This window comes from Eleutherodactylus coqui, chromosome 5 (genome assembly GCF_035609145.1).
Source record: "Eleutherodactylus coqui strain aEleCoq1 chromosome 5, aEleCoq1.hap1, whole genome shotgun sequence".
NCBI lineage: Eukaryota > Metazoa > Chordata > Amphibia > Anura > Eleutherodactylidae > Eleutherodactylus > Eleutherodactylus coqui.
In genome coordinates this window covers 124332686-124345402 of record NC_089841.1, presented here as the reverse complement: position 1 = coordinate 124345402, position 12717 = coordinate 124332686, and the positions used below count along the sequence as shown (strand labels likewise).

Sequence of the window (12717 nt, the reverse complement as noted above, 5' to 3'; positions counted from 1 at the left end):
CCTAGGAATGGTAACTTTCTCAGGGGTTCCTCTGGAGGTAATTATGCTGGTAATCACTGATAGAATGGTGATATCACCATTCTAGGTGCAATAATCATGGCCTATCACTTGTTTTAAGTCAGTATAAAAAGTTGTACAATCTAGGTATGTGTGTGGGGAGGAGAAGGAGTGGGGGAGCTGCAGGGGAGATCAAGAAAAGGTAGTGCAGCATACAATGTGCTCTCTGATTTGTTACGCTTAGTAAGGGAGGGAAACTTAATTTCTACTCAAGAATGAGAGGATGAGCAGTTGCACATTCTTTCCATAATTTAGACATTTGTCAACTTTGTGGCTTGGATGCTTACTGCTACCTGGATCATGGAAATGTTTAGTATATTCAGCTGTGGTGAATATGTTATATGTGTATATAGATATAAAGGGCAATTTTGAACTCTGCACATCTAGAACTTGTATCTTTGTGAAGGTGTTATGTGTTTGAGTTATTTGTATTCAATTGCTTTACAAAATCATATGTTTGGATACAATGTTGCATGAGGCGCACATGAGTCTACAGTAAAGCCCCCTGCACACGGGCGGAAATTCTGCAGCGGGATTTCCCGCAGAATTTCCGCCCGTGCCCACCTGCATAGGATTGCATTGCAAAACACAATCCTATGCACACAGCCACGATTTGTCCACGTGAAAACACACACGGAAAACAAATCGCGGCATGTTCTATTTCTGTGCGGGTCTCTCAGAGGCCCGCACAAAAATGTCAGTAGTGTCGGGCCGGTTCAGCTCTATGCACACGCCAGCTGGCTGGCAGCCGGCGCATAGCAGAGATGGGAGACGCCGAGAGCGGGTGAGTCGCAGGCCTCTGCAGGGGCATGGGTCTGCAACCGGCTGCGCACATTCTCGCAGCGGGACCTGACCCGGCTGTCTGCAGGCGGTCTAATGGAAGGCATTTTCACAATATACCAAGTGTTCAGAAAAAATACAACAGAGTAGTATTTTATAATTCTGGCGATGTCAAGAGGCAACGATGGGGTAAAGAGACTGTCCAAGATTAGAAAACCACTCTTGTAAACAAGAAACATTCATTACTGAAGCCATAACACTCATTCAAGTCACGGGGCTGAACTACAATGCCAATACAGCCACTTTTCCTAATCTTTGACAATCACTTTAAAACGTATTTGACTTTTCAGAATAAGATGCCGTGTGTGTACTTAAGGAATAACACTCTTTCTGGCCAATATATAACTTGTATGCTGCATTTTTCCATGTTTCCCCTCTGCAGGCTCTATATCAGATTCTCCATCCTCTCAGGACTGGGTAGGAGGAGCATGGCTGCTGTGCTGCTATGTGTGGTGTGTTCTATAGACTATACACAGAACTGCAGACATTCTGGTCCCAGTGTGTTTCACACAGAAATAACCTAATCATATAGGTGTACAGCAAGATTTAGTAGTCTACATATATAAACAGCAGCAGATCTCAGCATTATTTCCAGCATTCACATCTGTTGGTCAGTGTCTTTCCCTGCCCCTCCTCTCTGCATACAGTTCCATGAGCAGGATGAATCGTCCCCAAGCCCTAACTTCCCTTGTCAATCATGTGAGAGTAAATAATGGACAGCAAGCTAAAGGGGAAGAGAGGCAGCACCTTAGAGAGATTTTTAGCACCAAAAAACTGTTATTCTAGATAAAGTGAATAACAGTTTTGCTAATTAACACGTTGGCTATAATATAAGCACAACTTGTTTGAAAAGTTAGTGTCAATTTAAGTAATAATCACCTGGTGGGATCAGAGTAAAAGGATTACAACGACATGTCACATGACTCCTTTAGCTGCTGCTTATTCCCAAGAGACTAGAGAAGCCATGACGTAGGCACATTACACTTCTGATGGACACATAAGGCTGGATTATTGTATTTTATAACCAGTCTAAAATATAGGATTAACATTTGTTACCTATTCTCCCAAATGCATCCAAAGCTGATTGAATAAGTTTCTCCCCTGCTTCAACTGAATCTGCAATTAAGGAAAAAAAGAAAGCATTAGAAAAAAATGCCAGGTTTTTTACAAGCAGTTTATTTTACAAGCATTAAGAAAAATGTCATTAGTTTTCCAGAATACAGATGTCAACATGCTCGTATTTTCCCTCAATGGGTTCAGGACTCTCCGCATTGCTACATAATTTATAATAATGAGGATTTTAAGGATCTCAGCAAGAAAGTGTCCTTGGAATGACAGATGCGTTTTAACAATGGTTATCTAGTGCTTATTGCAAAAAAAAAAATCTTCATCCCTCAAACCTTATCCTAACATCTCCATCTCCGTGTGTGGCACCACCATGATTCCCAGACAGCACCCCCGCTCTCTTGGGGTTATTAGATTTTGATCTCTCCTTTACCCCCTACATCCAATCTCTCACCCGAACATGTCAGCTACACCTCAAGAACACCGCAAGAATCCACCCTTTCTCACCATAGACACGCTAAAGAACACTGTTGCCCTCGTTCACTGTTGGCTGGATTACTGCAACTCCCTGCGGATCGACCTCCCCCACGCAAGACTCTCTCCTCTCCAATCTTTCCTGAATGCAGCAGTCAGGCTCATCTTCCTGTCCAGCCGCTACATTGATGCCTCTTCTCTGTGCCAGTCACTGCACTAGCTGCCCGCCATTATAGAATTCAATTCCAACTCACTCCCTTTATCTATAAAGCTCTTCATAGCTCTGTGCCGCCCTACATCGCCTCCCTCATCTCAATCCACTACCCAGTCCGCGCTGCTGCCAAAATCAGATTAAGCGCCTCTTTAATTCGACCCTCTCATTCCTGCCTCCAAGACTTCTCCAAAGTAGCACTAGTCCTCTGGAATGCGCTACCCAAAACTATCTAGGCAATCCCTGAGACAAAAACTTCAGGTGTGCTCTAAAAATGCACAATTCAAGAAGGCATACCGTATCTCCTAAACCAAACCCCACTGTACTCCCCCTGATAACATGCTCCCCGTCCTCCTGACTTCAATCCCTGCTAGCTGTAATCAACCACCCCCTGCAGTCATAACAATTTAGCTACTATATGGCTTAAATGTGACCATTGTCTGTGTGTATAGCATCTCCACCTCACCATACCGTGTACATCTCCAGTCCCTTTATCTTCTGTATCACCCCATTATCTGTAGTATGTAAACTTGTTGGAGCAGGACCCTCAGCCCTACTGCTCACATCAGTTGATTACTTCATGTAACTTCATGGCTTTTGTATCTGTTTTTTGTATCTGTTCTCCCCTTGTTTTTTAAGTGCTGCGTAATATGTTGGCGCTATATGAAGATTATTATTAGTGCTGCAGTCTCTTCAAGGTTTACATCTCATCACAAACATATTTGCACTCAGAAAACCATATTAATTAGAGTGGCAGTTCTAAGTACTACATGCTTGTCCCATTCACTTCAATGCGACCAGCTTGTAGTACTCAGAACAGCTGGTACAAATACGGCATTCTGAGTAAGAAGTTCGTCCTCAGATGCAAACATTCAAAAAGCTGCAGCAGTCTCACAAGCACCGCAGCCCCAATCAATCAGTTTATCAGCAGGAATCCCGAGTGACAGACCTCCACCAGATATTGATAGCCTATCCTGAGGATGCCATGCTCAAAGTCTGAAATTGGCCACCAAGGTTCCTGCTGAGCTCGAGTATCAGACCTTCCCATTGTTTGCAATTGACAACATGATGATCTGTCTTCTCTCACAGTAACATTCTTATATGATCTGTGTTATTATACATGCTACACAGTGTCTCAAGAGTGTGGAAACACCCATATAGAATGACAACTTTCTGGCAGATGCTGAACCAATTTTGCAGACAAGCCATTTGGGAAGATGCCGCCATCTTGGATTCAGCTAATTCTTCCAATGGGGAAGGCAGGTGTTTGATATATCAAACTGGCAGAAAACAATGGTGCACTTACTTTTAAAGTAACTGTATTTGTTCTCATGTTAATAGAGATATTTTTCATCATTACATGTAATGTGAATGATGGCATTATGTCAAGCAGAAGGTGTTGAGATGTCAGGTGAATGAAGCACAAGTGTCCTCACAGATTTAAATCAGCACAACCCAACCAGACCTTTTATTACCAACAGTGCAATTGCCCAAATTCTTTCCAAATCCGTTTGTCTCAAGAATGTGGGGTTAATCGGCGGTTCTGTTTGTTGACCTCACCATTCGCAAAGAATGAGAGAGGTGCTGTAATCACTGAACAGCACCTGAAAATGAGGGTATATCTGAAGTTGCTGCATCACCCATTCTGCAAATTCTATCCAACAGCCTGGGTTGTCCTCCGTCCGGTGTTGCAGCATCTGCAATTCGTAAGGATACCATTTATGCATAGAAAAAAAATTCTCTGTCTGGATGCACAGCTAACCGCCTACATTCTTGAGACAAACTGATTTGAAATTTAGAAAAAGTTTGGCAACTATTCTGTGGGTAATGGGAGGTGTGCTTGGGTGGTGTTGATTGAAATCTGTGGCGACGGTGGAATTCAAAATGGCCCTCATGTTGATTACATATACAAAACACGTTTCCCTCTTCCCAAGAAGCTTGTCTGCAAGATTAAAAATCACTGTCTAAAAAATGGTTTTCATTCTATATGGGCGGGTTCCACATTTTTGAGACACTCTATATCATGTATAACACAGATCATATAAGAATGCTCCTGCAAGAGAAGACAGACCATCACATTGTCAGTTGTCAATTGCAAACAAAATAAAGGTCTGATACTTCGGCGCAGCAGGAATCTTAGTGGCCAATTTCAGACTTGAGGATGGCATTCAGACAGCAGCGATTCAACACATCTCAAGCAGCTGACCCGTGAGAGTGAGGGCATTCTACTGTAGTGCTTTTTTAATGGAAAATAAATCCACTTGTGTGAAATACAAGCTTTAACTAATCCAGAATAAAAGCCAACATCAAGTACAAGTTGTAGACAAGCTTTGCAAAGTACAAGGAAAAAAAAAGCCAAGTCTGCAGCTTGTACATAAAACGAACAGACAACCAGAATTGGACTATTTGGCAGCAGATTGCAAAGTATCGCTGACTATAAAAGTGGTAAAAGTGTCACTAATGATACTGAGGTCAAAGTTAATACATAGCAGAGGACAAACAAAAGGGAAGGATGGAACCTACTAAATTTCCCTATTCTATGTCTGCTAGAAATCTAAAACAAAAAGATATCAATATTCCTATAATCCATTTTACAACCAACAGTAAACTCCTAATGTAATGTTATCAGCAGATAGCAGCAAGAGCTTCCCAATTACAATTCTACCCTCAGCATTCCCCTTCAACCCCTGCTGCCCCTCCTCTCTACCAGTCCATGCATGGTTCATCATTGCCGAGCCGTTTCATTTCAAGGTACCTCAATACCACACAATCTCCGTTCCTCTTGGTATTGTCATAATCGTGCTGGTGCATAGAATTAGACAAACATGTTCTTCCTCCCACACAGTGAAAGCCAAAAGGAAAAAAAAAAACTAAAACTGCAGTTTGTCAATCTCACATAAAAAAATATAAAATATGAAATGTTTCAAAAATAGTAAAAAATGAAAGATACTGCATATCCTGAAGGGAAAAAAAGCCCTTATGCAGCTCCTCTCCCCTTTTATCAATAATAGAATGCATCATATGTACCCCAGAGTGCTGCCAGTTAAAAAAAATAAAATAAAACTTCCCCATTTTAAAACAAGCCCTTATACAGCTGTATTGGAATGTGATTTCAGCAGCTGTAATTCATTATTACTGTAGCAGCAGCCGTGTCTAAGATTATCTTTCCCTCCTCCTCTCTCTATAGACTTCTATGGATAGCAGCAGTCATCACCCACTCCACTTCCTGACATCCATTGTGTCATCTCTGCTATCAAATACAAACTTCACTTGACAACAGGCAGTGGACAGCAAAGTAGAGGTAAGAGGGACCCCTAGTGGCCAGCATTTTAGAGGGAAATTTCAGAACAAAAAGTACATTTTAGGTAAAGTGATTTGCACTTTCCTTAGTTACCGCATTAAAACATCTGGTCTATGGATAAGACATTGGCACGCCTGGAATAATTGACATTGACAATTGGAGAAAAATACTTTAAATACTTCCTACACATGTGGATTCTGAAGCAATGTGACTTTTTCCTTTTGGCTGGAAGTATGCATCAAGGGAATACTTTAAACTTGGCCTGAAGAAGAGGCAGTGAAATGGAGGAACAGATGACTGCAGGATAAGACCACACAGGGTATATTGTAGTCTCTAATGCTGGAGACATATAGATAGGTCTGTATGAGAACTTGAAATTAAGCAGACTTGTTTTATTTTATATGTATAAGAACAGTATAATCACTGCAAATTTGTATGGTAAAAGGCGTTTAACCCATGTGTTTATGGTATAGTAGTCCTTTACATACTATGAAGAAGAACTAGAGATTTATCAAGCACTCATTACCAACTTACCAAGAACAGTAAGGCTTTATAATGAGAACATGTAGCATTTTAAGTGCTACGGTGATTTATTATATCCATAGATGTCACAAGACACAACTGAAGAGATAAACTTATTTACCGTAATTGGCCACTGCTTTACCGCCTTTCGCTCTGATTTCTTCTACAACCTGGTCTGCAGCTGATGAACTTTTTCCTTCACCTTTGATGTCGCCTCCTAGATCATTTACTGAAAAACCATTACAAAAGTTAGTGTTATTTTAAGATATACAGAAGCATTGCAGAGACATAAAATACGCTTTATTACAGCAGATGACGGCTATCAGGAACTATGGATACAGATGGGGCGGTTGTAAATTTACAAGCAAATTACTGTTGTAATCTGAAATAAATGACAAAACTGAAGAAAAAAAGCAAGGAACAGTAAAATAATCTATAATCAAATACTAGTAATTATTAGGACACTATAGCACCAGTGTTTCTGGTGGTGCAATGCGCCACACAGCTCTGCCACATGGTACATGCACACACACAGCTCTACTACACCCCACACATTACACACACAGCTTGGCTCTTCCCACAACAGTGATATCACCACAGGTCCTTTAGCCCACTGGATCTCTGTGGTGGTGGTAGGTTGTTGTCTTCTGTCAGGACTGCTGAATTGTGTCTGAGATAATGGCTTAGTTGCATTCTCAGTGTGTTATTCATGTCCTCCCTCTCCAAGAGCCCTAAATGTGTTGTTCTTCTGTCGGTCAGACTGTTTTATATATGCTGTAGGACCTTCGATGGAGTCACCAGGGGGCGGAGCAATGACATGAGCAGGGCGGAGCATGAGAAGCACTCACAAACATACATTAAGAAGACAAGTGGTCGTTAGTAGTTTGATGACCAAAACAGAATTGTAATCAGATACGTCCAATTAGGAGATTTCGGATTAAGGTCATACTCATATAAAAGGATAGTAAAACATACATAAGTGCTCATGTATATGAGGAATTTGGGAGTTTCTTAAAAGCTATGAGAGAAAGTCTAATTGAATATGCGACAATTTTCTTTTTATGTATGGAGATATTCTCCATGCACACAGTGGCCAATGGAGCCTGACAGCTCTATACTAGGGGAGATGTCTGTGCACAGGGATATACTATGAACATAAGCCTTAACATACTGTAGAGCAGGGGTACACAACCTGCGGCCATACACGGCCCATCTGGGCACTGAAATACTCGCCTGGGTAGCCGCCCACATAGTTTTTTTTAGTGTCCCAGAGAATTGGCAAAAAGTTTAGGAGAAGGGACAGGCAAGTACTAATGGTGCCTTGTGTAGCCATCTCTGGGTTCTTCATGTATTAAGATAATGGGGTCCCTTGATCCAGCTTTGGCACTCCAAAATGGAATACAAGGTTGCAGTCTACACATGTGGCTCTCTCCATTGCGGTTTATAAGGGATGTCAAATGCCAGACTGTTACTAAAACACCCATTATCCACAGTGGAAAGAGCCACGCACATAGAAGGTCTCCTGCTCTCTAGGGTACAGATTGGGACAGAACCCAGTTCTCCTGACAGGTGGGAGTCGTAAAATTGGAATCGGTTCCCAAACATTTTTTATATATACACACTTTTGATATAATATAAATGTCTCAATGTTTAAAACCTAAATACCCCTTTAACTTTTACTGCTTTAGTGGTATAGCTAATGTTAAAGGGGTTGTCAGATATATTTTGAAGGGGGGGGGGGGGGGAGACATATGTTCCTGCTGCAAGAACATAAATGGCCATATACTCACCTCTCCTAGCTCCCAACTTCATCTTGCGCTGCTGCTCCAAGTCTCCCCCGTGACATCATGTTTACTGACTGCAACAACCTGTTTACGGGATGTCACAGCTCAGCGCTCGATCGCTGAGCTCAGTCATTGGTTGCGGCAGCCTGTGATATCCCTTTTTACAGGGTGACTTAAGCTGTAAGCAACGGGAATGGAGGACTGAGCAGTGGTGAGGGAAACTCGATTCAGGGAGTCAGACGTGGTGAGTATACGACGGTTATGGTTATGTCAGGGGAACAAAGTTTTGAGGGGAAAACAATGAAACATCTCAGACAACCCCTTTTAGTTTGTGTCAGGCTGAATGAGTTTTAGCATACTACGTGACATTTTCCTGCTACCATGTCGTCAGCAGCTCTAGCCCCCACCCTCCATAACCGCAAACAAAATGCACTAAAAATAAATTACATTTTTCTAGAGAGATGAGCAAATTGGTCTGGTCTTCGTTTTATGGTGTGCAAATATTCCTAATTTCATTACCCACAATACAAGAACACAGGCTGCTTCACAATCTGCTGCCAGAAGAGACACTAAGTTATTGCTCTATTTATGACAATTATACGAAATCTAATAGAATTTAGAATCAGTCAGGAACAAAATCTTATGCTATTCATCCCAATATTAGGAAATAAGCGCTTCATACAAACAGGCAATGCATAGGATGAAGAAACCGTTTATTGCCGGTCTTTCTCTCCAGAACATCTTAATGAACAGATCAGATCACCTAATTACCTTGCGCATTATGCTAAGAGATTCATTACTGCTGGGTAAACAAGGGGAGGAGGGATCCAACATGGCAGCCATTAGAGTCATCAATTAAACGTCTGAGGAATTCCGGATGGTAGAACGGCCTTGTTATGCAGTAGTACGGGTGCAGGGAATGTGCTGCTTACAACACAACTAGGTGAATGTAACCCTTAGAAGTCAGGGAAAAAATGGGTGACGAGCCCGCAGAAAGTTACAATGGGGGACACTTGGTTGTTTCCCCAGAAAGCTTGAATACAATCCCTAATGGCTTATTTAGACGAACGATTTTAATGTGCGAGCTTGAAACGGACAGAACTCAGACTCATTAAAGTCAGGGTGTATTCACACGTGCAGCATTTCCTATTCTGGTGTGTATAAGCATATTGCGTATAGGCGGGAAATATAAGCAAAAAAGTAAAAACAGGTGTACTGCGCATGACAGCGTACGAAAGATACGCTGTTATGCACAGTACAATTTTGCTGCCGTATGTAGCAGTAGGCCGAGTCACCGGCAGCTCCACAGCGGTAAAACACTGCGTGACCCACATTTTACGCTTATCGTCATGTGTACCTGGCCTTAGAGGAGAAAAAAAAACAAAAGACTCAAAAAAAGATGTATCCCAAAATGGTACCAATAAAAACTAAAGTTCATTGCGCAGAACAAAAGCACACACACACACAAGGCGTTCCCCTCTCGAGATCCACTGCTAGAGTCCCGCCTGGTGAGCCGGCACGCGTGCGGTGGGCGGTGACACGTATTCCAGTGATAATTCTGCTGTGCTCACAGCAGAAGTATCACAGAACAGACAGCTTCCATTGACTACAATAGAAGCCGGCCGCACGTATTTCCACATAAGATAGAACATGCCGCGATTTCTTTCACGCTGCGGAAATCCATGGTAGAATTCCACAGAGTGAGCATTGGAAGGCAGAAAGCAATTAGGTTCAATAGAACCCAGTAGCTGCGGAATAACACTGCAGATTTCCGCCAAGGGAAACAAGGCAGAAATCCGTCCGTGGGCATTAAGCCTCAAGAAAAACCGCACACTTGCGGGTTTTTTTTAATGCTACGTTAACGCTGTGTTTTTATAATGCAAATGTCAATGGGTCTTTCTAATGTTAAAGACGCATTACAAGTTGGTGCTTTGCGATTTTTGTGCGATATGTTTTTAATATTAGAAAGTCCCATTGGCATTCACGTTAAAAAAACACAAGTGTGTGAGAGCCCTAAGGCCTCATGTCCACTAGCAAAATTAAATTGCGGATTTCCGCTGCGGAATCCGCATTCAATTTTGTCCATAGGGAATCATTGGCCATCCACGGTCAATTAAATTGAATTTTGCACCCGTGGATGGCATTTTAATAGATTTGCGTTTTCACGCGCGGGAGAAAACCACAGCATGCTTTATTTTACCGCAGATTCCGTGCAGATCGGCCACATTGCTAGCAATAGGTGCAGATATTCGCATGGAAAAAAAAACCCACCATTTAAAGCAAATTCGCGCGGAATCTGCTGCGGAAATCCGCAGCAGATTCTGTGTTCATTGTATTTTTCTAGTGGACATGAGCCCTTAGCCTTTGCTCAAACTATATTTTGACTACATGTTTTGTTCCACTTTTGTAGGAATTAAAACATGTATACTTTAGAAAAAATGGATTATACCTACCTGATAATCAGGTTTCCAGGAGTCTCCACGACAGCACCAATTGAGATTGCCTCCTCCTGATAGGACAGGAACACACTGAGAGGTTAAAAGCTCCCCCCCCCTTCCCCACTTTCCTCAGTGGATTCTAACGAATTGCCGGGGTAGGAGCTCAACTTAAATTTCTTCCCGTAATCGGGGTTTTTTGTTGATTATAAAATTATATAATATATTTATTTATTTTTTATATTATATTCTATAGTTTCTTTCTCTCCATTTAGGGGGGGAAGGTACGGGTGCTGTCGTGGAGACTCCTGGAAACCTGATTATCAGGTAAGTATAATCCATTTTTTCCCCAGTCGTCTCCACGACAGCACCAATTGAGATGTACCAACTAAAGTTTATTAGGGTGGGATTGCTGCCGAGAGGACTTTGCGGCCGAAGGCCATGTCCTCGTCCTGCTGCACTTTTACCCTATAATGTTTAATGAACGTGTGGGGTTTTTTCCAGACTGCGGCCTTACATATCTGCTCGACCGAAGCTGAGCTATGTTCGGCCCATGAGGATGCTACTGCCCTTGTAGAATGGGCTTCAAGAGCTAAGGGGATTTCCTTCCCGAGGGCCTTATAGGACTCTATGATGGCCAGGCGGATCCACCTGGCTATGGAGTTTTTTGCTGCTTTGTTCCCTTTATTTGGGCCACTGAACTGGATGAACAGGTTGTCGTCCCGTCTCCAGTGGCTTGTCGCATCTATGTAGCCTAGGACTGCTCTCCTAACGTCCAGGCAGCTTAGGATTTTTTCTTCCTCGTTTTTAGGTTTGATAAAAAATGAGGAAATTATTACGTCCTGGGACCTATGAAAATGTGATACCACCTTTGGCATGAAGGCAGGGTCCGTTTTAAATACTAATTTGGAGTCCGAGATTTTTAGAAATGGGTGGCGAATGGACAAAGCCTGAAGCTCGCTAACCCTCCTTGCAGACGTGATGGCTACTAGAAAAACGGTCTTGATCGTAAGCATTTTTATCGGTAGTGCTTCGATCTGCTCGAATGGTTCCGCTGACATGGCCCTTAGAACCCAATTAAGGTTCCAGTCTGGAACAAGTTTTATGGGTCTAGGTCGTAATCTAGCTGCTGCTGTCAGGAACCTGTTGACCCATCTATTGTCCGCGAACTTTGTGTCGCATATGGCGCTAAGGGCTGCGACCTGGATCTTCAGGGTACTTTGAGATAGGCCCATCTCTAGGCCCTCCTGCAAGAATTCTAAGATCAAAGGGATGCTCGGGATAGAATCCCCGGAATCCCTTCCCTGTCTCCATGAGGAGAACCTTCTCCAAACCTTCTGGTAGATAAGGTGGGTCGTCTTTTTTCTGCTGGACATTAACGTTTCTACCACTCTTTGTGAGAATGCCTTCCCCCTTAGTGAGGATTCCTCAAGAGCCATGCTCTTAAGTGGAGTCTGTCTAAGCCCGGGTGGTTCAGTGGCCCCTGTGATAGCAGATCTGTCCAGGTCGGAAAGTTGACTGGGTCCTGGGCGCTCAATGTTGTCAGAAGACCGAACCAACTTCTCTTGGGCCAGAAGGGGGTCACCAGGATTAGCGTGCATACCTGGGTTCTGAAATGTTGTAAGACCCTGGGGATCAGCAGTATCGGAGGAAACGCGTACGCTAGCCCCTTTCCCCAGTCCTGGCCGAGGGCGTCTATTGCCGTAGGACGGTCTCCTGGCCGGAGGGAGAAGAAATTGCCTACTTTGGCGTTCTCCCTGGTTGCAAATAGGTTCAAATGTGGGGACCCCCACCGGTTGGTCAAGATTCTGAAAGCCTCCAGGGAGAGAGACCATTCTCCTGGGTCTATCTGCCTCCTGCTAAGGAAGTCTGCTTTTTGGTTTAGTTTCCCTTTTAAGTGTGTTGCCGTGATCGAAAGGATCCGGCCCTCTGCCCAGTGGAAGATTTTCTGCAAAATGTTTTGCAGGGCAGGCGACCTTGTGCCCCCCTGGTGCCGAATATGGGCGACCGTGGTGGTATTGTCCGACA

At 43.1% G+C, this 12717-nt stretch overlaps 1 protein-coding gene across 1 annotated transcript in view; it reads right to left on the bottom strand.

Moving 5' to 3' along the window:
- Positions 1-12717, bottom strand: part of HSD17B4 (hydroxysteroid 17-beta dehydrogenase 4) — a 269906-nt gene that overhangs the window by 208043 nt on the left and 49146 nt on the right. The window contains exons 3-4 of the mRNA XM_066603105.1: positions 6592-6699; positions 1954-2013 (exon numbers count right to left, since the gene is read on the bottom strand). Coding sequence (XP_066459202.1) covers positions 1954-2013; positions 6592-6699 — 168 coding nt within the window. The remainder of the gene's footprint in view (positions 1-1953; positions 2014-6591; positions 6700-12717) is intronic.